We start from the raw sequence: 23,311 nt of genomic DNA on the forward strand, positions 1-23,311 counted from the left end.
GATTGGGTTTACGATGCGTACGTGACTTCCCGGCTATGTTTGAGCCTCAGAGCCTTTTTGGCAATTTACGTATTTTAAGCAGCTGGTACCATAAACCAGGAGAAAGACGCCAAATCCGAGACGAGACATCGGACGCTTGGACTTTCTCCTGGTGCTGAATAGCCATTTGACGTATCATAAACCCCGTGCACCGTGGAAATTAACGTACGCCAAGCGACCCTGTGCAGCTAGCGAATTTGAGAAAAACCCAAGCCATCGACTTTCGGAGACAACATTCCGAAGGGTTCTAAACACCATTTCTAAAGAAACGTGGGTTTATAGGGAATGGCCTCTAAACCGTCGATATGATTATCGATTGCCATGAAAATGGCTACAAATCGTAATAGCGCGGATTTCGAAAAAGTCGTCTTCGTTATTTTAAACGAGAATCCGATCCGACTTTGATCATCGGGACTTATTGGATGCGTAACAGAGATCGGGAAAAAATTGAGACAGGGATCTCCGGAGAAAAGGGCTTTTTAGATGCGTCAGAGACGAGAGGAAGTCGTGGCTGAGTTCCAAAGTGGAGGAGCAAATCAAGTTATCAACCACTCAGGAGGTAAGGGGCCATCAAAGAACCGTTTAATGCGATCCCACGTAAATCAAGGACGACCGCCCCTCTGCCGTCTCCGTGTTTCGTGGAACATCGAAATACTCTAAGGCCGGGAGTCGCTGCAAGGGAAGCCATTAATTGCGGCAAGACAGTGCGCTTGTCCTTGAACCAAAATGGCGTTAAAGACTACCCACCGTTGTGCCCATCGATTAGTTACCCCCAGAAAAACTCGTAGAATTGTATCACATCAATCCTACGCTCCAATATTAAAATGTCGTTTACCAATCCTTTCAATCGCATTTCAATCTTAATCTCGCGGCGTTTGTTCACTTTCGCGTTATTGCGGGACAGGCTTACGCGATTAGAAATTACATCTCGGCAAACCCGATCGCTAAAATTATTGAGCTCCGTGTATGAACACAGGGTTTCATCTCAACCAGCTTAGTCAGTCGCGATAAACTTCGCGGAGATTAATTCCATCTTGCTACTCGGGGGTCGATCCCCATTGTTCTCCGTCATGAGCTACTGGCATCGTCGAATTGCTTCACGAGCTTCAATGAATAACTGCGAGATCCGGAAATCGGGATCCGAAACCGTTTAAGCGTGCAGAACGGAGAATAGATCGCTGCGATTCGCATCCATTTTCCTGTGGTACACACGTGTAGTGTCTTGTCCGTACGTATTAGATCACTTGGGGAAGCGAAGCTGATCACCGTGGAGTGGCCAATTGTTCCGCCTTTGACTTGTTTTGATTTGATAAAGCGAACCTCGCGTTTCCCACGAACTGGATGTTCATGTTGTTGTGCATTGTATTATACACTCAATGTTACAACTCAAATGGCATGAACTTAGAAAATCACTGTTTTAATTAACTTTGTTGTACATAAAAATTAGTAATGTAATTGGAGTATCAGACCCTTTCTGCGTTACTTGAGAAAGATCAATGTTCTTTCGTACGAGGCGCCGCGCCGAAAATTCGCACATGACCAATCCTCTTTTATAGAAGATATTTTCTAAGAGTTAAATAAAAACTGTGCTTAATAAAACGACATTTTTTAACAAAAGTGTTGCTTGTAGCTTATGAGATATTAAGAGATATTTATATAAAATATTAAGAAATATTTATATAAAATTCTGTTATTTATGTCGATCGTCGCACGGACGCCGGATATATCCGGCAACCGTACCAAAAGGTTTAAAGTTAAACTAATTCTATTATTTGTAATAGAATACAAATAATATGTCTCCTTGTCTCGACTGCTGTAAAGTGAAGTTGATTTTGACACTAGCAATACAAAGAAATCATATAAGTCATTATTAAATCATGTTTAATGTATCTACTCATAGTTTAATTAATAGCAACCTTTCCAAAATCTATGGAGCACATTCGATTCCTCAATCTCATTTGGCTAAAAAATGTGAATTTCACGACGCTTCCAATGCTTACTTAGCGAATCGTTTATTGTGTATCGTGTTGTAACAAAACTGCATGTTCCGGTGTCGGCGCAGCGAGTGCAACGAATGCATCGAGCTCGCTGTAAGAAAAGCATCCTGCGACGCGAGCCAGCGATTGTTTTACGCGAAACGAAGTGGACCGAAGATAATGCTTAAACTTCTCGGCGGGATGGTATGCTAATTTTTTGCCACCCCGAGGATCGCCTCTTTAGCCGGGCGATCTGGTGGCGGCGGTCGAAAGAAAATGTTTGGACGAATTCCAAGGGAGCCGAGCCCGGCGTGGTAGAAGTCGAGAAAAGTTGATCGATATACGCATACATCCAGCCGAAAACCTTCTGGCCGACGATCGAACACGCCGAGGTACACGTCCCAAAGTGCGGATAAAGATGGCCGTCCGGGTCCGTAAAATCCCCGAGGATCCATTCCGACAAACTCTGGCCCCGGTCGGCTCTCGGCGATGCGGTATATCTGAAAACGGCTCCGCTCCCGTGGCAGATCATGCGCGTCCACGGTCATCCTTGTCGGGGAGCTCGTTAAACGGTCTCACTCGACGAGATACGACATGATGCGAATGTAAAGGCAGCCCGTCGTGTCGTGCCCGGGCTCTCTTTCCCGAATTTCCCGGCGTCTGTCCTTAAGCCACCTAATGCCCTGTAAAATATGGCTACACCGGACGCTACCAGCGCGAAATACGGCCTGATCCGAAAGAACGGGTTGAAGGATTTGCACGCTTACGGAAGTAGATAAAATACGGCCATTGGCTAGATAATTGTTGTTCGATTGCGAACAACGCGACGCTACTGCCAGCGACTCTGGCCTATAGTCTGCGGTATTTCACGGTTCAATTATAGGAAGGTTATTCCATTTTAAAAGGCGCGAGAATACTTAATTATTTACTGTTTCTCATTAATGTTCGATCATTCGTATTCGCGAATTTTGATTGCAGAATCATTCATTCATGAAACTGTTGAGGATTGCATAATAGATTTTCATCCGTTTTCCATCGAAAAGCTTGAATTTGTTGGAAGTATCGTTGAGCTTTAACTGCATTTGCCGGGCAACATGCACAGTAACGCAGCTCTGGAATCCCGGTATTAAAATGGCTTAAAAAGATCTACCACAATGTACCTTAAATTCGCCGCTGTCCGTATTCCGTGTTATATTCGATGTATTAAAAATTAGCCGGCAAAGTGGTCGGGTTTAATATTAAATAATCACCGAGCCGTCCATTAACGTTAGCTAATCAGCGGATAATGGCACAAAGTACGCGAACTTTTCCCCGGACAGCGGCCGACAAAGCGTGAAAATATTTAACCGTTTTGCAACGTGGAAAATTCAACCAGTGCTCATAACGCGCAATTAAACCGACCCGCGACCGCGCCATCTTCGTTCTTCAGCAGACATTAATCATCGAGAGGCAAGAAACAATACCCTAAAGCGGACTATTATTACCGTTGCCGTTTATCGAGACAATGGTCGCATACATTACACGAATTTAATGTCCGATTCGGGCGATATAAATCATTCGTCTGCGACGGGTAAAAAAAAAAAAAGAAGACAGAATAAAAAGAGGATCGAAGGGGAACGATGGCCGCGAAACACTTTTAGCGACGGGATGAGGAAGTTCGGTGGAAAGGAACGGCGAATCGAGTTCGAGGGAGCCGTCGTGCTGCTCTTATTTCCTCGCACGAAAATTGAAATAAAACTTTGCGACGAAGTTCGCTCGTTTGCGGCGTAAAGGGACTAAACGGGGCGCTCGAACGGAAATTTATTTACGATTCACAAGCATAATGCTCAACGAAACGTCGACGGCATCCTCCTGCCTATAATTTCGAAACAATGTTCACCCTCGGGCTAGACACCCGCTTTGAACCATATAAATTGCAATTAAATACGCCCAGGCAATTCGAGGGAAAATGGTCAAAAATATATTTTTCCTGCGAGCATAATAATTACGTTCATAGAAACGAATCCGGACGCCGCATACAGATTATATTTTATGGGTGTTCGGAGCAAAGATCATAATTTCTAAACTACATAAGTACCTTAATCATGTTTTAAAGATAATTTAGAGATAATAGAATGTATATATTAAATCCTCAATAGATGTGTAACTGCGAGACAATAAAACTGAATACACGATAAATAAAACATGGCGCAGTGGATAAATAAAACATGGAAGCAGTGGCAAGTAGATCGCTGTCTCTACTAACGTGCTTCCCGGGTGTTGAGGACTACATTTCTGTTTTCTTTTCAGCTGTTTAGCTATGAATAAGACTCTAGATTATGATTATGTTATTAAAACAATATTGATTTTTTTATTGTTTTCTATTGCTTGAATCACTGTGTACTGCGCCGCGATGCATCGCACAGTTTGTAGAATTCAGTGACAAGTTGTTACAGCTTTTAAATCATTAGAGGTATTGTAATGAAATTTTGACTGTATAAATCTTGGTAATATAAATATAGTGAGCAAAAATATGGGACACACAATGAGCAGGATATCTCGAAGAATGTGAGGAGTTCAGTCAGGCGAAATATTCTACTCTCACAGCTCTCAACTTTAAATGTCGCATAGCAACTAATATATTTAATCAATTTCATTAATTTTTTCATTTCTGAGGTCTAGGATCTTTACAAAGCAATACAAATTGAATAATTATCAGCTTAGAAAAGTTGACTTTTTTTTCTAAGCGTCACTGAATTTTTCAAGCCGGATCACTGTGCGCCGCCGTGAACCACACTGCGCCGCCGCTCAATCGTTCTATGAAAGATTAACTTGACGTTAGTTCCGCGTCATAAAGCTGGCGTTCCTCTCGGGCTGAGTGGCCTTTTTACCCGGTCGCCTCCTCGAAGATAAAGGGAACAGGTTTACGGACGTGGTGTCGCGAGCAGCTCATGCAATTAACGTCCGAACCAATCGAGGACGCTCTTTCAAATATATTTTCGCACAATAGTTCAAATAGCCCGCGATGCTTCGCGTCACGTTCTGCGTGTAAGCTATCATACCAAATCGAGTATCCGTGGTTTCTACAATGCAAACACCTTATCAACTCGAAGCCCATTGATAGGGGTTTTCATGACGGTACCATATCGATAATACTCTTCTGAATGCCGAACACGTGAAGAAATTGACAGACAATGCCAACTAAAGACGACTTCTTATCTTGCTCATAATCACGCCGTTGTTGCAACATTCATCGAGAAGTCGTTTCAAAATTTTTATTTATAAAATACTTGGTATTTACTACAAATGCGAACATTAATGTACCGAAATATTAATACAACTAAAATATTCATCAATGGATGAGTAGGAGTACCGAGAGGTAGATAGATTGGTACTTAACATACGTATTACAAAGGATCAATTCGGCAAAGTGCCATTCACGCAATCAATGTGTAGCACGGTCTATAGGCCAACAAGTAGATTAAGGACGATCTATGATCAGGTAAGTGGAATGGGAATGGCCTATAGACAGAGAAGTGGATAGAATAGTGGTCTATAACCTTACAAGAGGATTGCAGATCACTGATTATCGATAAAATAAAAAAGAGGCAAGTTATAGTTGAATTAGCAGGAAATAAAGGCTATGTTGTCAGAAAAGTGGAATAGAAGTGGTCTACGAGCAGATAAATGATATAGGGGTGATCTATGGATCGACAGATAAAATAGAAGTAGTCTGTGAACACACAAGTAGATTCGACGGTGTATATGCCAGTAAAATAGGACCGATTTATATTAAAGTTGACATAACATTTGCCACTTGTAATTGTTGGAAATATAAAACAAAATCTATTTATGTCGCAAAACAAGTGAAATAAGTGTGGTTTATGGCTAAGCAAACAGAATGAAGACGATCTACACCAAAACGAGAGTGATGTTTTATAAGTCTATAAATTATATCGATACTACTAATTCTGCATTGAAAATTTTCAACGTCGAATAACGTGATCGTGACAATTAAGACAAGATACTATGATCAGAGGAATAGGAACAATATACATAAGTCAGCCAAGTATACTAGAGACCTATTTTACAAACAACTAAGTTTCACACTAACTTTTCTTGTTGCTTTTCTGTAATATTTGTCTTACAAATGTTACGAAAAATTGACAATCCGCAATAACAGGTGCGATCGTGTAATCTGAAGAAAATCTATATCAAATTCCCTCACACGTTGCGAACATAGTATATTAAGTGGCGAAGTTCCCGACGATCGCATCGTCTGCCGTGTCGGTTATGAGGCAAGTCTGGCCACGCACGATTCTCTACTACTTCGAAGCGACTTGCAACACCTTCCCGCATCGTTTTCACTTACTGTCTCGACGAAATTAGTGGAAGCTGCGATCCTATAACCAATCCCGAGTATTCAAAACCCAGGCACGTTCAGACTTCAATATTTTTCCACGAGGAAGCGCCCGAGCAAGACATCTTTCTCATTTTCCCGTTGATACTATATCCCAGCGTAGCGGAAAAGACCATGAAAGACACGTAGCAGGATAGTTGCCGATATTTTCTTTGCTCAGCCGTGAACATCGGACCCTGTCCACGTGAGCGATGAAATCAGCTGGAGCAGGGCTGCAATTTTGCACGGAGCTAGACGGTGTATAAAAATATAGTTAGATTGTCACCACCGTCGCCATCCTAAATCCTATTGTCAAGCACACCTTGCCGAACACGTATCTTGCAGTTTTCACAGTATCTTGCGTTTCTACTCTTTCTACAGATTTAATAATACCCTTTTGTGTTCCTCTCTTTTCAAGGCTCGCGTTCCTAAGGATCCCCCTTATCTTCAAACTTGCTTCTCAAAGCCACGCTCAGATTTTCTTTCGCTTGCGAAATAGACTGTGCACTACAAACGCAGAAATTTTATTAAACTATCTATTTCTATCACCACTACGCCTACATCTTATAATTACTATAATAATCAATTAATGCAATGCGAGCATTCTTTACATTCATTTCGTTTCGTAAGGGTATTAAAGCGGCGCTCGATTCAATATTTTGCTAATAAAAACAGGAATACTCGAAATATTAAAATATCGTCTGTTAGACTATTGTAAAAGAACAATCTTTTCGAACGAAACAATATATACACCACTAAAAGAGGATTGAAATTGCTATAAAATGCCATTTATTTTTAACTATAAGGTTGGTGCATATGAAATATCAGATTTTTACGTAAATATATGAAACTGTATATCTTTTTTCAAAAGCTGTTGATTTAATCAAAATATGCCCCGTTTGCTTTACTACACCCTTTTCAACAAGATTTCAATACAGGAATGCCTGTCTTAAACAAATTCTGATCTTTCGAATTAATAAACTCTGATATTGAATATTTCAGAGTGTCTTCATTTATATACTATTTAGCCCGTAGAAACTCGGGCAGATTTTGAGCAGTTTTAGGACAGTGTTGTCATTATACGTTCTTCGGCTGAAGAATGTGACAGCGACCTGTCATAAATCATGTCGGGATTAAGAGAAATAGAACGAACCCTAGTTTGAAAAACGTAAACACTTGAGTTTTTCTTCTCTGACGTCAGCTCTCCTATGTTGCCAGTAGGTTCGCCCTCGGCGCGTGGCTGTTCCATTACAAACCGCGCGAAGCATGTTGGGCAGCTCTGCGCTTACATTTTACCGCATTTTCGTAACTTCCCCTCCTACCTCTCGGACGTTAGAGACCCTTAGCGGACGGCTGGCGGATATATCCGCCCAAACGTGTTTACCGTTGCGGACGGCTGGCGGATATATCCGCCCAAAATACTACGCGCTCCAATACCCGTCGTCCACAGCGACGCTCGCCCGTCGAGCGCTATAAATCGAAATAAATCTTTTGGCTTATAGTATTTCTATCTTATGCGATAAAGTGCATTTTATTAAGTTGGTGCATATGAATACTATATACTATTTATTCTGCATGAACACTATATACTATTTAGCCCGTAAAAACTGTCCTGAATGTTTAAAATAGCGAAAGTCGCTTGGCGAAAGATCTATATTTTATAAAATTGTATATTTTACTTCATTTAATTTCGCAATTGGTTTGTACGACGTATGCGTAGTTTTTATGGGCTAAACAGTATGTAAATGGAGACAGTCCGAAAAATTCTATACTATAGTTTATTGATCCGAAAAATCAGAATTTCTTGAAGACAGAGATCTATGAATTAAACTCGCGTTGGGAAAAGTGTATTGAAACAAATAGGGTACATTTTGATAAAATCAATAGCTTTTGAAAAAAGATATGCAGTTTTATATACTCGCTTAAAAATCCGACATTTCATATGCACCAACCTAATAGTTTGTAAAAATTTATTTTTCATTGAGAAAAAATAAGTTGAAAGAATAATGCGCACGAATCGGCGTAAGAAATGCTACCAGAATGCATATTTCCACAATATTATCTAAATAATTGCTGGTAGCTGATTTTTGCTCGAGTACGGTCCCTTAATCCGTTAACGAGCATTTCGACTGTCGCAGATAGGATACCAAACCCGTAAAGCATTCCATAACAACGCTATTCGAAGGGGAGAGGGGCGGTGTGGCCGACTGTCGTGAGTGGCAGCATGAAAGCTGGTCTTGCTATGAGCGAGAAGCCGGCGTTCGTCGCCGAGGCAACTGCGGAGACCGATAGTCACCGGAAAGTGGCACAATTAGAGGACAGATGAGCCTCGCGAGATTCTGCGGCGAGGCTGGCGTGCACTAATATCGCGGGATCGCGTGCAAACGCTTGCGCATACCTTGGATTTCGCGGCGGAGTGGGCTATCCCGTGACGGAAGCTATTCGTTCCTCGCGTAAGCAGAGAGGAACTTCGCGGCGGCAGCAGACATCGACAAGGAGAGAGCGTGAACTTGGGGTGGGGGGAGGGGAAGATGGATATTAACTATTCTCAGTGAAATTTCTGACTTTGCAGTTCTGCGAGACGTTCGCTGCGCTCGACGGCGCCCGGGATATCTCGCGCGCTGACAATCTCATTGTTTGTTCCGGGGAAGATGCGCCGCGAGTCCTATTGCGTGGGCGGTGGGAATTCACAGGAATATTTGCAAATAAACCTCGGGCACGGAGACTCGGCGGAGACGACGAAATCACGGGTTGGATTCTTAATTCCCGCGCGATCACGGGTGTCTGTCCGCACAATCAGAAGATAATGAAGCATAAAAATAGGAGAGCAGGCTCGCAAAAAAAGCCGTGATCGACCATCGTACAGCGACTGGTATACCAGAATTTCCATGCGGAAAAAGGACAGAGGCTGCGGCGGGAGAGTGACGCTGCCGTCTCCACTGCTTTCCAGTTTCCTCTTCCTCCGAGGAAATTGTCGAAACGGAGGCCTTTATTCTTCCTTCTCTCTCCCCGACCTTCTGCCCGAGCCCGGTCTTTCTCTCTTTTACCGCTTTTTCCACTCTGCACCTCGAGGAACGCGGTTTTACTAAACGAGGACTCGAAGCATCTCGGAGGCCCCCGCTATTCAAATGCCGCTCGCGGAACCAAGAGGAGGTTCGCGGTCGACGTGCAACGACAGCCACGGATCGAATCCGGAAATCTCGCAGCTGCTCGCGCCGGTGGCCATTCCGCAGCTGATAGCGTCACGGACTACTGCAATCGCCGGAGATGAGACCGCGCAAAGTGTCGCATCATGTTACAAAGAATTTATCGTTAACGCTGTTGCTACACCAGGCATGTACCTGCGCGACGATAGCCGGATCCTCGAGCTGGGTCAACCGCGGATCAAAGTACCATAAAGGAATCGCTATCCCGTGACAGTTTTTTACAAGAAAGTTCTTAATCACTGGCATTGTAAAAATATCTACTACACGTGAACGTTATTTGTTTCTTCTGAGTAGAATTAAGTTTGATTGTCTTTCTTCTTCTTCCTGGCTTAACGTTGCATCGACTTCTCAGTCATTAGCAAGGCAGATATGGTGCTGTTTTATGTGTTCTGTGCGGTTGTTGTATATTTCATACCGTAAGTCGGTGTCTTTCAAGAATTTGATTGTGTTCGTGTGCGACCTTTTGATGTTAAAGCTGTATCTGGTTTAGTATTGTTCTTTGTAGCAGGAGGTGCATAGTGGGCATTCACTTTGTCTCTAATTATCTGGCCATTTCTTAGTTTGGGCACTGTGGTCTTCTCTGTGTTGTTCGTAGTATGTTTGGAAATTCTTCTGGTAACAAAATTTAGGAATAAAAGTAGATTGAGACACTAATTATCTTGCTTAATTAAGGAAATTATTAACGCTAAATCTCCTAAGCTCTGACACAGTTGAAATCGTTACTGTTGTTGCAATTCTATCCATTGTCAAAGTTGTTGTTACTATTGCCGTCGCTGCTGTTGCTATTCGTGAGAAGTTACGTTCTGCAGACTGGTTGTTATTTTTGTTAATAAACTGTTATTATTGTGTAGGTTGTTCCATTTTTCCACCGGGCCTCACAGCATTTCGTAAAATAATTTCTGCAATACGATATTACTGTTTTGTTTTAACTTTCGTAACAATGACTGTTTAAAGCGTGGGATGGTGTGTCGCTGGTTCGATGAACACGCTTTGGTATTGAATGTGTTTTGCTTTATTGTAACAAACAATCAACACTTATTAAATGCCGTCGCTATGGCCGTACAGAGTGGTGCAGTAGTAGAGAGTGGATAAACTCTTTGGATTCTGTGTCGCTTCTGTCGTCTTCGTGGCTGTTCGCGTTCCACGAAGACTCTTATCCCTACTTTTTTGTACTAGGCGAACACCTATCAGCCAATCCGAAATTTGTTGCGGACGATCAAGTACCGCCCTTCGGAATGTTGTTTCCGAAGGACGATGCCTTGGGTTTTCCCCAAATTCGGTGGCTGCACAGGGTCGCTTGGCGTACGGGGGTTTATGATACGTCAAACGGCTATTGAGCACCAGGAGAAAGTCCAAGGGTCCGACGTCTCGTCTCGGGCTTGGCGTCTTTCTCCTGATTTATGGTGCCAGATGCTAACAACATGAAAATTGCCAAGAAGGCTCTGCAGCTCAAAAATAGCCAGGAAGTCACGTACGCATCGTAAACCCAATCGTTATAGAATCCTTAACAATGACGATGGTAACAACAATGTTGCGAGAATTTCGGCAAAACAGATTGTACGAAAGTATTATTTCACGCACAATGGGACTTCAGCAGGTTTGGTCTAATGGTGTACCAATGATTGAAGTAGCTGAAACATATGAACAGAAAGCAATCTTTTGATGTAACAAGGGAAGTTGATTGCAAGCATAAATAACGTACATTATTCGTATAAAATTGAATATGCTTTGTGCAGCGAAATCTGTATTCAGAAATGAAAAACACTGGAAAATTTTGTAACGTTGCAGCTGAAAGTGATGTATGAAATAAATTCAATTCTGGCATAAAACCTGAATAGCATACGGCATAATACAACTCAATGAACGCAGAAATATGACTTTCCAATTCGACGTGCTCTCGCAAAATGATCATTCTTAACAAATGAACAAAATAATTTACAGCGAACATTAAAGAATCGCCATTGAAGTAAAATATTCGTCCGAAATGAATTAATTCGCATATTATCTTAGATAAATACTATTGGCTTCGAACTTTGACACATGTTTTGGGATAGCAATTCACTTTTTTTTCTGTTTACCTTCCAATGCCATCTTACAGTGCAGATGTCGTGCTGCATGAAGATAGGTATGCTTTTGTTTCTACTGTTAATTTGTGCTCACATAAGCAAGTTCGTGTAATATTCATTCGAAGAGTTTATCAATTCCAGAACAACAGAAATTTACGCTACTGGAATTAAAAAAGTATGAATTTATTGGCAAAAATTTGTAGATTGTAATAGATCTTATTTTAATTAAAAAAACTTATTCCGACTTGTGACATGTCTATTTAAAGATATAGTTTGGAAGCCGGCATTATTTTTTTACAAACCCAAATACAATGCTCAACTCTGGATTACACATAGACAGAGAACTGGAAGCGAATAATGAACTATTAAGTGCTATCTTACTAAACCGATCTACAAATACAGTTTCCTGAAAAACGAATTTCGTTGTCCCTGAATTTCAACGGGTTCCAGCAGACTCTCTTCGATCCGACGAAGCCATGAATTCCGAATCGACTGTGAAATCTTCCGTGGGAGCTCCGTCAAAATATTTTTGCGGATTCGCGCGGTTCGCGTAGAGATGGGTCTGTGACACGCGTGGGTCGACGCCAGGTGATCGCCAAAATTTCATTCATACCGCAGCATAAATACAGGCGCGGGCGTGCGTACACGTCGGAAATAATAGCGGGCGCGGCGCATTCCGGCCGGTGCACTAGAGAAGCTGCAGGCCGGCGGAGAGCGGCACGGTCAGAATTTATCGCGACTCACCTAAACAATCCGCCGCGGGCCAGCCCATCGACAAGAATCTTCATTTCCACGCGATAGAAACGTCCCGGTGGGTGTTGTTGGCGCGGTTTTAATTGGCTTCGAAATAGACGGTCTATTTCTCGCGCGTCGTTTAATCGCCGTGCTGCCGAATCGAACGACCAAGAACAAACACGAGTGCGCCCCGATGCCGATGATATAATTTCCAGTCAATATTTTCGTTGCTATCGCGGCCGCGGCCGCGGCCACGCCGTATAAATTTCTCACCCTGCCACCCCTCCGGCCCTACGAGCCGCGATAGAAACGGAATATTTTATCTGCAAATACTGGGATATTTATGAGCCGGTCATGAACAGCCCTGAACACCAGACTCCCGGGCCGTACTTTCATTTCGCCGAATCAACCGACTGCGGCTCTGTTTATACTGCGGCAATATTCCATCGTGGACAGCGCGTCGGGAGTCCTTGGAAAGCGTGCAACTCGAATGCACAAGCGGCGTCCTGGCGCGTCCATTAAGCCGAACTTAGCTGCTCGTCGTTAGAAAGGATGTAAGTGGAAAGAAAGTGCTCGCGCCGAGCGCCCACGATTGTGTCCGTGATTTTAGAGCGGACACGTGTACCTCGATTACTCCGAGTACTAGTAGCTTTCCTCATCGTTTCTCTGTTATAATAACGCGTTGTAGATTTCGTACAGTATTGACCGAGATACACTCCCAAAGGAAAAGATAGCACTCGCGTGCTATGTCGCCAGGTTTGAGGAAGTTAAAATGGTCAGTCGGTGTTCAGTGTTTCTTGATATTGCTATCTGTCGTTGGAAGTGTAAATAAATCTGTGCAGACGGAAGAAAACTTGAACAATGTCTTTCTAATGTGAGCAATTTATTAAAATAACTAAAAAATGGAAGACATTTTTGTCAGATTTAAGTTTCTCATAATTATCTTAATCGCCGAGCTTATGGAAATAATTAAAATTCGAGTCATTTGATCCAAAAAATTCGAACACTCTCAGCCCAGTTTTAAGAAGAAAAAAGAAACTTGATATGCAAACTAGATCGTCGATTAACATGGAAAGCGCAAATTTGGACTAAACGCAACCAAGTAGATCTGAGGTTTAGGAAAATGTATTCGCTCGCGAGCAAACAGTCTTAACTCGTTTTAGACGACGAGATGCTGTTGTACGAATGCTCGTTAAAACCCTTGGGAGATACGGAATCCATCTTTGGGGAGCTGCATCTAATTCTAGCATCCAAATAATTGAGAGATCCCAATCTGAGACGTTACGAAACATTGTTATCGCAGTCTGGTATATATCCAACGATTAAATTAGAAATGAAAATTACCAGAATATGTCAACGGTTGCAATAGACAAGCTACTAGTCTACATCGGATACAAAGACAGACTGTCTAACCGTCCCAAATTGCTACATGTGTAGCTTCTTTCTGCATTGCGTTACTTAATTCGTGTAGTGTATCACGGAATAGATATTAACCACAAAGGAAATAATTAAATACGAATCACATTCTCGAAAAATTATATAAATTTTACTAAATTTCATTAGACAGATTTTATAAATAAATTGGCTGGAAAGAAGCGGCAAGTTTGAAAAAGGTTTGCAAGACGGAGCCAAAGCGACTTAAAGGCAAATTTTGAAGGTGATTATATTTTGAGATGATTCCAAATATTTTCCAGAGTTCTTCCGCGTCCAAAAATCTGAAAAATTAATGCAACGTAGGTCTTGTAGAAGATGAGCACGTCCTCGAGCAGACGATTAGCATACCCTTGAATGGTCTACCGGTTGTAAAGGAGCAGGTAGACGCGATCATTTCGAGTGCGCGGCAGCAACGATAACCATTAAGAGCGTAGGGCGGTTAACGCGGGCGAATGTGCTTTCAGATGCTACAGTTATCGGATTAAGGGCCGCTGGCGCTTTTTGCGAATCGTTTCGGCCGGAGTAATACCGGAATCGTTGCGGTGCTGCCCGTGCCGATTGTACGGTACCATCGCAAAGCGCAACAGTCACTGGAGCGTTAGGAATGCTGCAGCTATTCCGGCGTTTCTATGTACCCGAATTCGGCCGGGCAATCCGTTTCCGGCCTGCAAATAATTATACGTAAGGTCGGCGCGGCGCGTCGAGATCTCGTAGCTAATGGCCCGGAAACATCGGTCGTAATTCCGGAACGAAAAATTCGCGGCGGTTCCGCGGGAGCTCGCGAAGATCAAGTGAATCCAAACGATCGGTTGGCGCTGAATAATTCGCCGGATAATCTTCGCACGTGCGGAGAAAGTGAGGAACCCGTTCGCATCCCAAGTGGCTCATTACAGATTGCATCGCGTATCGCCGAGATTTACGCGCGCCGCGGCGCCCCACCGAAGCCATGATTTTTGCAAATCGCCTGTTCATGCGCCGCCGTGGTTATGCGACAGATAAGGGGACGTCGATTCGAAATTGTCGAACGGGAAACGCCGGATCCGACCGCGCGATCGTGCGCACCCCTCGCGCCGGCTCGCGTTTTGCTTTATCGCGGCCCGAATGAAACGTTCGACGAAACATATTGGTATGCGTCTCACCTTCCCTCGGTCTTACTACCGGAACATTAATCTTCCTCCGCTCGGCTACGTGTTGCCATTTTTGTGTGTATTTATCATTGTGCTGCGATTCTGCTCGCACGTTGTGCAACCCCGTCCGCAACGAAAATTCGTTCCGAGAAATTGATGTGCGGTTGCACGTAGGCTTGCATATTCGAGCTGAATCATCACGCATCCTGACAGGGGAAAGTGTTCGTGGCGAAAATGATGGCGATAATTGATTTCGAACTTACTATAGTGCAAAGAAAACATCGAACAGATTATTCGTTCGTTGGTTGTCGACTACCAATATAATTACGATACGCGACATATCTTTCATCAATTAGGTCGTTCATAATCTTCCGCAACAATGTCGATGAGTCTCTCCAACCATAAAACTGTTTTGTGAAGTTGGAACAATCATGGATTACATAATAAGCATGCATTTACAAAAGTTTATCACAGTCTGAATAGACATCGTTCAAAAGAGATCATTATACAAATTGTTCCGATAGATTAACTCGACCATTTTCACAACTGCAATATTGACAATGTTTCTAACGATTCAAAACTTAACTTGTGAATTTTTTAAAACATAATTGTTTGAAAATTGAGTAATTAAGTGAACGATTTGAATACTCTGATTCAAAATTCACACTGCCTCAACCCTGCGACGGATTAAATAATAAAGGTTCAAACAATTAATTAATAAATATTAACGATTCCTTACAATATGAGTAAAGTAAAAATCGTTAATATTTCTTAAATCCAATTTTTTAAAAGAAGAAACTATAACATGATTGTCAGAAACCAGGTGGCCAGACGTTGAGACCGTCGATGAATTTCATGTCCTTTTTGTCGAACAATAAACAACAATGCACATCGATACACTGCACTTGCTACTTGAACAGTCGGCGTCCCGAAGTTCACATAAATAATCGAATCACTCTTTTTTCCTACTTCCGGAGACACTGCACGCGGAAACATGCAACGCGACCAGCATGCCGAACCGCGTGCTTCGGGTGGAACAAACCGAGAAAAAAATATGTGTGACGAGTAGGACGTATAACCTGGCCGAGAGCCAGGGCGAGTTTCGAGGCTAACGACATTAGAATATTTGTCGTGTAACCCGACCTATCGGGAGCAGATTCTTGCGGAGGGATTCGAACAATGTGTTTCCTGCGTGCGCCGCTCTTGTTCCAGAACCAAAGCGCTCGGAATGCTAATCGTCCAAACTTTTAATGTATCCTGTAGCACGAGCCGGATTAGGGGAAAACTTCCACCTTGAAATATTTTTCCCACCATCGTAGTATTCGTACGTATAGGGGTATACCAGATCGAAACCAACAAACTTTGTTAACACGTTTGGAAAATCGTTTCGAACAAAAAATATTATATACATATCTTCGTTATATTTGTGGAGGATATTTGTGACAGGACAGCTTTCTTTAGTCTAAATTTTTTTTTTCTCTTATGGTCATTTCTTTCAAATATTGTTGGTTGTCATTATTTTTGTCACATTATCCCCTATCTTTTATAACGTAGTACTGGAATGCATACCCAGACGAATTCAATGACCTCTGAAACTACGACCCTCAACCCCTTGCACTATACTAACTTATCTAAGTATAGAAACGAAGGTAAATCAAAACAATATAGGAAACAAAAATTGTCTGGCCCTATTAAGAAAATTAATAAGTACAAATAAGTGCTAATCGTCACTGCATGAAAGGAGCGATAGTCCAAGGGGTTAAATGTCTTTTTAGAAAGAAAAGGGTTGACGTGCAATTCTCGCCTCTCATTGGTCATCGTTTCTCGTTAATAATAAACAAAGCTGCGCGTTGTATTTACGCTAAAAAAAAAGTTACTTCAAAACCACCCCAGGAACCCCTCATTTCCGGCTTGCAAGTGATTTTTGAGACACCTTGTACAACATTATTTGATCAGAATAACCTCCCGAATAGGTCGACAGAGTTTATCGGTTTCTAACTGGGACTGCTTGTACATAGTGATTTTTAATCTGTATAACATACAGTGTCGGTACTGTTTGCACACTCGCATCCAGTTCGTCACGTTGCATTTCCACGCGAATATCAGCAGTTTCTCTCGGATCTGCAACAGACAAGCGACGAATACGCCTTTCTTTATACAAGCGTTTTTGGGCCGACCACTCTGTGACACGTTTTCCAAGCGCTCCAATCGATGAATTTCTTTCATCGAACAAACTTGGCGCGGCCAATTGTCGAGAAGATGATCATTTTTTCTTTCAGAATTTCTGGCAAACTTTCACATCGTGACAGTTTAAAATAGATTTAAGAGGGGATGTGATACGCTGTAGCCAGTTTGAAAAACGAAAGAAAAACTGGTAAACAATTGGACTGCAAACGATTGAAAGAAAAAAAGTCATCTTGCGCTTTCTTTAGCGTCAAAATTTCACAAGCCGCAACGAGCATAATTGGGATACTGTTAATCGTTCAGGGACGAAAATTGCAAAATTTATTACACTCGATCTGTTTATTACGTAGAACGTACTTTTGTACATTCTTCTACGAAAATTCAATATAGTAATGACGATACTAGTAATAATAATACAATAAGAATAAAAGTGAAAATAAAAATGGAAACAATATGACTACAATGAAATATTCAAAATCCAAAGCAAACACAAAGTAAATATCCTAGCTTCTGATAAAATTATATAATTGATTTCTATATTTAATAAAATCGAAAAAGTCTCTAATATAAGTCATAGCCAAATTAAGAATCCTATTAAAATTATAACATTTTTCTATCGGTTTTCCAAATTCATATAACATTCGCCATGTGTCCCGATAGTTTTGTAAGAAAATAAGCACAAAGAAATCGACAATCATTCGCCGTCCACGAGACAAGTAAGGCCGCTGAAATTACAAGCGATTTATTCAGAGCCTTCTGTGCCCGGCGGAAAAATTCCGTGCAACGGCTGGCAGGAATATAGAAATTGTTACGGGTGTTGCCGATCTGTCCCTAACGCCGCGTTTCATCTCTCGTTTCAGCTGACAAAGGTATGCTGCTGAAGCTCGACTTTCGGGACGAGTTCAAGCTCGAGGAGAGCGCCGACTGCCGTTACGATTTCCTGGAGGTACGTGACGGCCAGCACGGCTACTCCAATCTCCTCGGGAACTTCTGCGGCACGAATTTCCCCCCTGAGATCACGTCGAAGACGAGATACCTCTGGCTGCGATTCCACAGCGACGATAGCATCGAGGGCAAGGGATTCAAGGCCGTCTGGAGCATGATACCCAGGCCAACCTACCGTAAGTCCGCGAGCACCACGATCTTCTTACCGTCCGTCACGTCGCCTCGGGCACGCCGTACGAGATTTTCGAAGCTACGAAAGATCATGCACGACGTCTCGCAACACGCTCAGCCCCCAAAACACTCGGAAGCTATTCGCACGGTGCCGCGGAACCGATGATCAACGCCAATCTCGCACCGCCGCGCCGCGAGAATGTCAAATGAGATCGCGCGCCGGATACCCCGGGCCCAGAGGAAGCTAATATTTGTTCACACATTCCGGGAACGAAAGATAGCACGCGCACCCGATGATTAGATTCTCGGTGACTCGATCCGAATGTTCCGGGCGCCATGAATTCTACGGGAGACTGGAATTGAAAGTGTAACAGTGTGGGGAAAGCACAATGTAAATAGTTTAAAATCGAACACGGCTGCGTTGTGTATTTTTTTATATACGGTCAACCCTCTTGTAACGTTACACTTTCGGAACACGGTTTTGATGTGTCAGGCCGTGGAAATTCCGACGGACTTTTTACAACGCGCACTTCATTTTTTTTGTCGATATAAACAATATGCCCGTTTTGTGCATAGAATGGCTAACAAAAGTGTTCGAACACCGTATAAAACACAATAGTCTACTAGTTAATAACTGAAATTTATTCTTCTCCTTTTTGGTCTCACCTAGAGTGACAAGAGAAGTAAAAAAACATTTGTGAAAAACAAAGATAGAAACGGAATATGAAGAAAAACAAGGAAGGAAGACAAATCAAAATTTCCCCGGTCTTTATTTTTTCTGAATTACTTAAACATTACTCGTTGCAAATCGAACATATCGTAGTTAAATAACGTCGAATAACTAGGTGACCTTTTTACCATAAAACTTTTTGTTTTAAACGTAATGATTTTTGCTTAGTCGTAGTCCCGAGTCAAACTGTTACTTTCAACTCCTATATCTGCAAACATTATTTTCTATTATCGCGATATATAATTGCACAAATTAAAGCTGACAAGGCGCATTTGCACAATTCAGAATATGTCGAGAGATGAAACATCTATACTGATCAGTCGAAATCATTAATTTAGTATCAGTATTTACAATATGATAATTTGTATAGATTAAAATAATTCAACCTTGTTCATTAGCAGTAATTTCTTTTTGTAAACCATAAACTACCGTTGTCCAATTGACAATGGAAGAAGAATTTGAGCTGAGATGAATTTCAATCAACTTTTTAATTTCAGTCTGCCGAAGTTCGCGGCTAGAAGTCGGAAAGTTATTTATAACTTGCTGTACATTTCAATTGTGCTTTCATCAAACTCCTGCTTTTTGCATAAAACAATTTCGTATTTAAACTTTGCTTTAAAATACGATTACAGAAAAACTACTGACCTATCTAAAACTAACGGAGCAGAATTATCTTGTTATCGGAATATCTGAGTTATTAATAGAAAATTCGTGTAATGTTAAAACAAAGGAAAAGTGAAAATATTTTACCGTCTTCTAAAGATTTCGTCAGCCGTTACAACTGATTTTTCCATATGTACCTACTATATCAAACAAATTTATTTACCAAATTCTGTATTACACGAGAAGATACAAATAATTATATTTTATTTACTACATCAAAAATCTATTATTCTTCAGTCATACAATAAAAAAAACTCCTTCGGGTAGAGCAATTTTGATAAAAATTCGCAGTCACTTCCTCAGCCATAAGCAAACATTGAAACTGTAATTCGAGATCAGGATTTGATCTAACCGCCGAACAATGAAACAACTCGGACACCCGAGAGCACAATAGTGGTATCTAGAGGACAGATACGGCGGAACCACGAATTGCGGATATCAGTCGCAATTATTCTGTTGCGTTCTGAAGGCCGGTCGTTTTTGCGAGATTACAAAAAACACGGCAGCGAGGTAAGGAACAACGATCATTATTAACGTTATCCGGGTAGAGTGGCACTATCGCGAGTACTTAGTAGTCTCCGTCGTATTCCCGGTTGAGAAATTACGAGACACTTTGGGAATAGATAATCTGCAGCGGAAGTACTGTGCAGGCGTGGACGGAGGCTGAAATTAATTCATTGTCACCGGGAAGAACAGGGGGGGGGGGGAGGCTTATGAATACGCGGAGCACACCCACAGCCATAGATCTCTGCATAGATCTCGGTTCCTCGGCAGTTTCTGGTCCCTCAGATCGAGCCGTCTTGACTACTTAACGAACGTGATATACTTTTCATGAATTCCATTCTTCGTTATGTCTCTGCAATCACTTAACAACCTCGACTGTCTCTTTTAGAGACCATAAGTGTTAATTACCGGGCTTAATGCATTTACGAGAAAAATTAGTATGTCGAATAAAAAACTGAGAAGATATTGGAAGAATTCAAGAAGGATTATGTTACATTATTTTTACATCATTTTACCATAATTATTAAAAAAAGAGACAGCTTTAAGTTTTCATGTAACTTATATTCCTTACAATTAACTTGGACAATTTTTATTTTGCATATAAAGCCACTGTTTAGCCATGAACAGTTAAAGTACGACCGTCAAATTTTGTTTAAAATTATTTCGGTTATATACATACGCAAAAATATTGTACGCGGTTTTAAGAAACAATAGAAATTCAGGGTTGTTTTATTATTTACTGATGCTGTTGAAGTTAGCTAGATCTTTACGATAATATGAAAAGTCAATCTTGCTTCGTTATAGTTCTTTTTAATCTTCCAGTTACCAAACTACCCATGTCAATTAAGTTTGGTAATACTCTATAGCACAGTGGTTCGGTCGCATCTGGAGTATAGATCCGTAATTTGAGCAGCTAACTTGAAGGCTCACTGCATCAAACTTGGGTGGAAGCAACATAAATTTCTCAGATTAATTGCTTTTAAATCCAGTTTGTGTATGCCTTTTTAATCAGGCGGCTAGACGCCAGGGTTAACTAAGTTCGAAGTTCAAACTCCCGTTTGATAGCTACTCGTCTACAAGCTCGTTTATGATCTCTCAATCAACGACTAATAATCATTATTCCGACTTTTATGCAAACAAAATTGTCCCATCGTCTGTGCAAGACAAGTACCAGCAGTCTACTAATGACGTGCGCGATTATGAGTACGTTATTCGAGTACTCAACTATTATTCACCGCTTGCTCGCAGCAATGTCAAAGCATCCATTAGCTCGGGGTTATTTAATCACACAGCAGGCACGCGAAATCGTTTGAAGATCAAATTCATTCATGAGCTAACGAACTGTGAAAATCAAGTACACGTATTATATATTTTTCTTCTTTCAAACGCAGAACCGAATTGGAAATTCGTTGCGATGCCCGGCGCTAGGTGAACTATGAAACGCACATGTAAAGCGAAAGCTTACGTTGCAGAATTTCGTTTCGACAAACGCGCTCGCGGCGACCGACGAGCTTTACAGCAACTCGTTCCGTTACAGACAAAAGCAAACTCGAGCTTTTATACGGGCTCGAACATCGAAAGGCGTTCGAATAATTCGAGTTTAAGGTTTCCCGTTTTTTTTTCCAAACGGCGCTTCGATTGCTGTACGAAGCGAAAGATGAGCGTAGAGAGCAGTAATCGTATAGAATTGTTACCGTGCAAGCGAAGAGCCTCGACATCGATGCCGACGGAAAGTATTCTTCCCGATTGAATCGCATTTTAAGAAGTGATCTCAAAGAAAAGCCTGGAAAGAGCTCGCGATGCGATCTTCGCGTCACTCGTCATTACGCGCTTTCGGTTTTGCGAATTATTTCGCGGCTTGTGAAATTGAGGACAAAAGCGTGAGATTTATTTAATCGTTTCCTTATATCCTCACATGGATGTTTAATCCAAATTAATAATTTTTCAGAACTACAGTTCAGTAGAACCTCTTTTATTCGAATCTTTGCTTTTGTAATATCCACGTACTAAAACATTTCATATATTTCATTAAAATTCTTCACTAAGCAGTAATTCAGATCTAAATAGTGAATTTATTAGGTAATAGAATGTTTCGATATCGGAATATCGTAAAAATAAATGTGTATTGTAAAAATAAAATGAGTTTTATGACTCGTGCAACAGTTTTTTTCAACAGTTTTTAAATATAAAGAGGTCCAATAATGTAATAACTATTTTGGAAAGTGATATGATAATTTTTAGTCGTGCAACAGTGTCACAATTCGATTGTAGAGGATTAATATCTTGAACCATAAAGATAATATAAATACTTGTCTTAAAACAAGAGGAAAATTGAATTCTTGTGAGAGTAAAAATGTCGCCATCTTATATCTCATAAAAATACCAACACATTTGCTTCCACTCTTATTGAGAGCCGTATCACTGTAGCTGCCTTATGCTCGCAGTCAAAGTGGCTTACGCTTACATGGTTGACGTAGAGGTTCTTTTACGCAAGACTTCGGGAAACTGTGAGATACTCACTCTTCTGGTGATAAAGGAAAAATTCGATAAAAACTTATGAAACAATAGAGCAGGATAAAAAAAATCGTTCGCAACAGTTCATAACTCAGGAACAGTTTTATACTGTTTGCAATTATGAATTATTGTTTAACTTCGCGACCGGTCCTCGAAAGCTTCGACCGCAGCGTCGTTCATGTTTAATTGACGGAGTTGTTTGTTCAGGTTTGAAAATCGGAAAATTGAAAAAATAACTAATGTTAAATAGCTTGAATTTTTAATTTTAATTTGGTTAAATAACATACTTTAATTTCACAAAATTTTCGAGCTTGTTCGTATGGCATAATTGCCGCTCGAACTTTAAATTGGTAAAAGGTTCGTGGACAGTAAAAATTTTAATAAGCTGCAAAAATATACAGGTGATTTATTTTTTAAATAACTGCTATGTCGAAATTTTGATTAATCACATTTTGTCAGAGTGCCAGAATATCACTTGCGAATAGTTATACACAATGAATGCTCTTTAACATCCTCGTCGGATCCAATTAAAGTGTCATAATAATTTCAAAAAACAAACGCTGTGCAAAATAGAATGCGATAGAATCACGATGATTTTGAATATTACAGCGTTCACGTAATTCTGCATCACAATGAAAA

General features: G+C 41.2%; 1 protein-coding gene across 1 annotated transcript in view; it reads left to right on the top strand.

The window, feature by feature from the left end:
* Nucleotides 1-23,311, top strand: part of Neto (Neuropilin and tolloid-like) — a 189,900-nt gene that overhangs the window by 137,513 nt on the left and 29,076 nt on the right. The window contains exon 4 of the mRNA XM_078191608.1: nt 18,006-18,266. Within this exon, the coding sequence (XP_078047734.1) occupies nt 18,006-18,266 (261 nt within the window). The remainder of the gene's footprint in view (nt 1-18,005; nt 18,267-23,311) is intronic.

This window comes from Augochlora pura, chromosome 2 (genome assembly GCF_028453695.1).
Source record: "Augochlora pura isolate Apur16 chromosome 2, APUR_v2.2.1, whole genome shotgun sequence".
Taxonomy (NCBI): Eukaryota; Metazoa; Arthropoda; class Insecta; order Hymenoptera; family Halictidae; genus Augochlora; species Augochlora pura.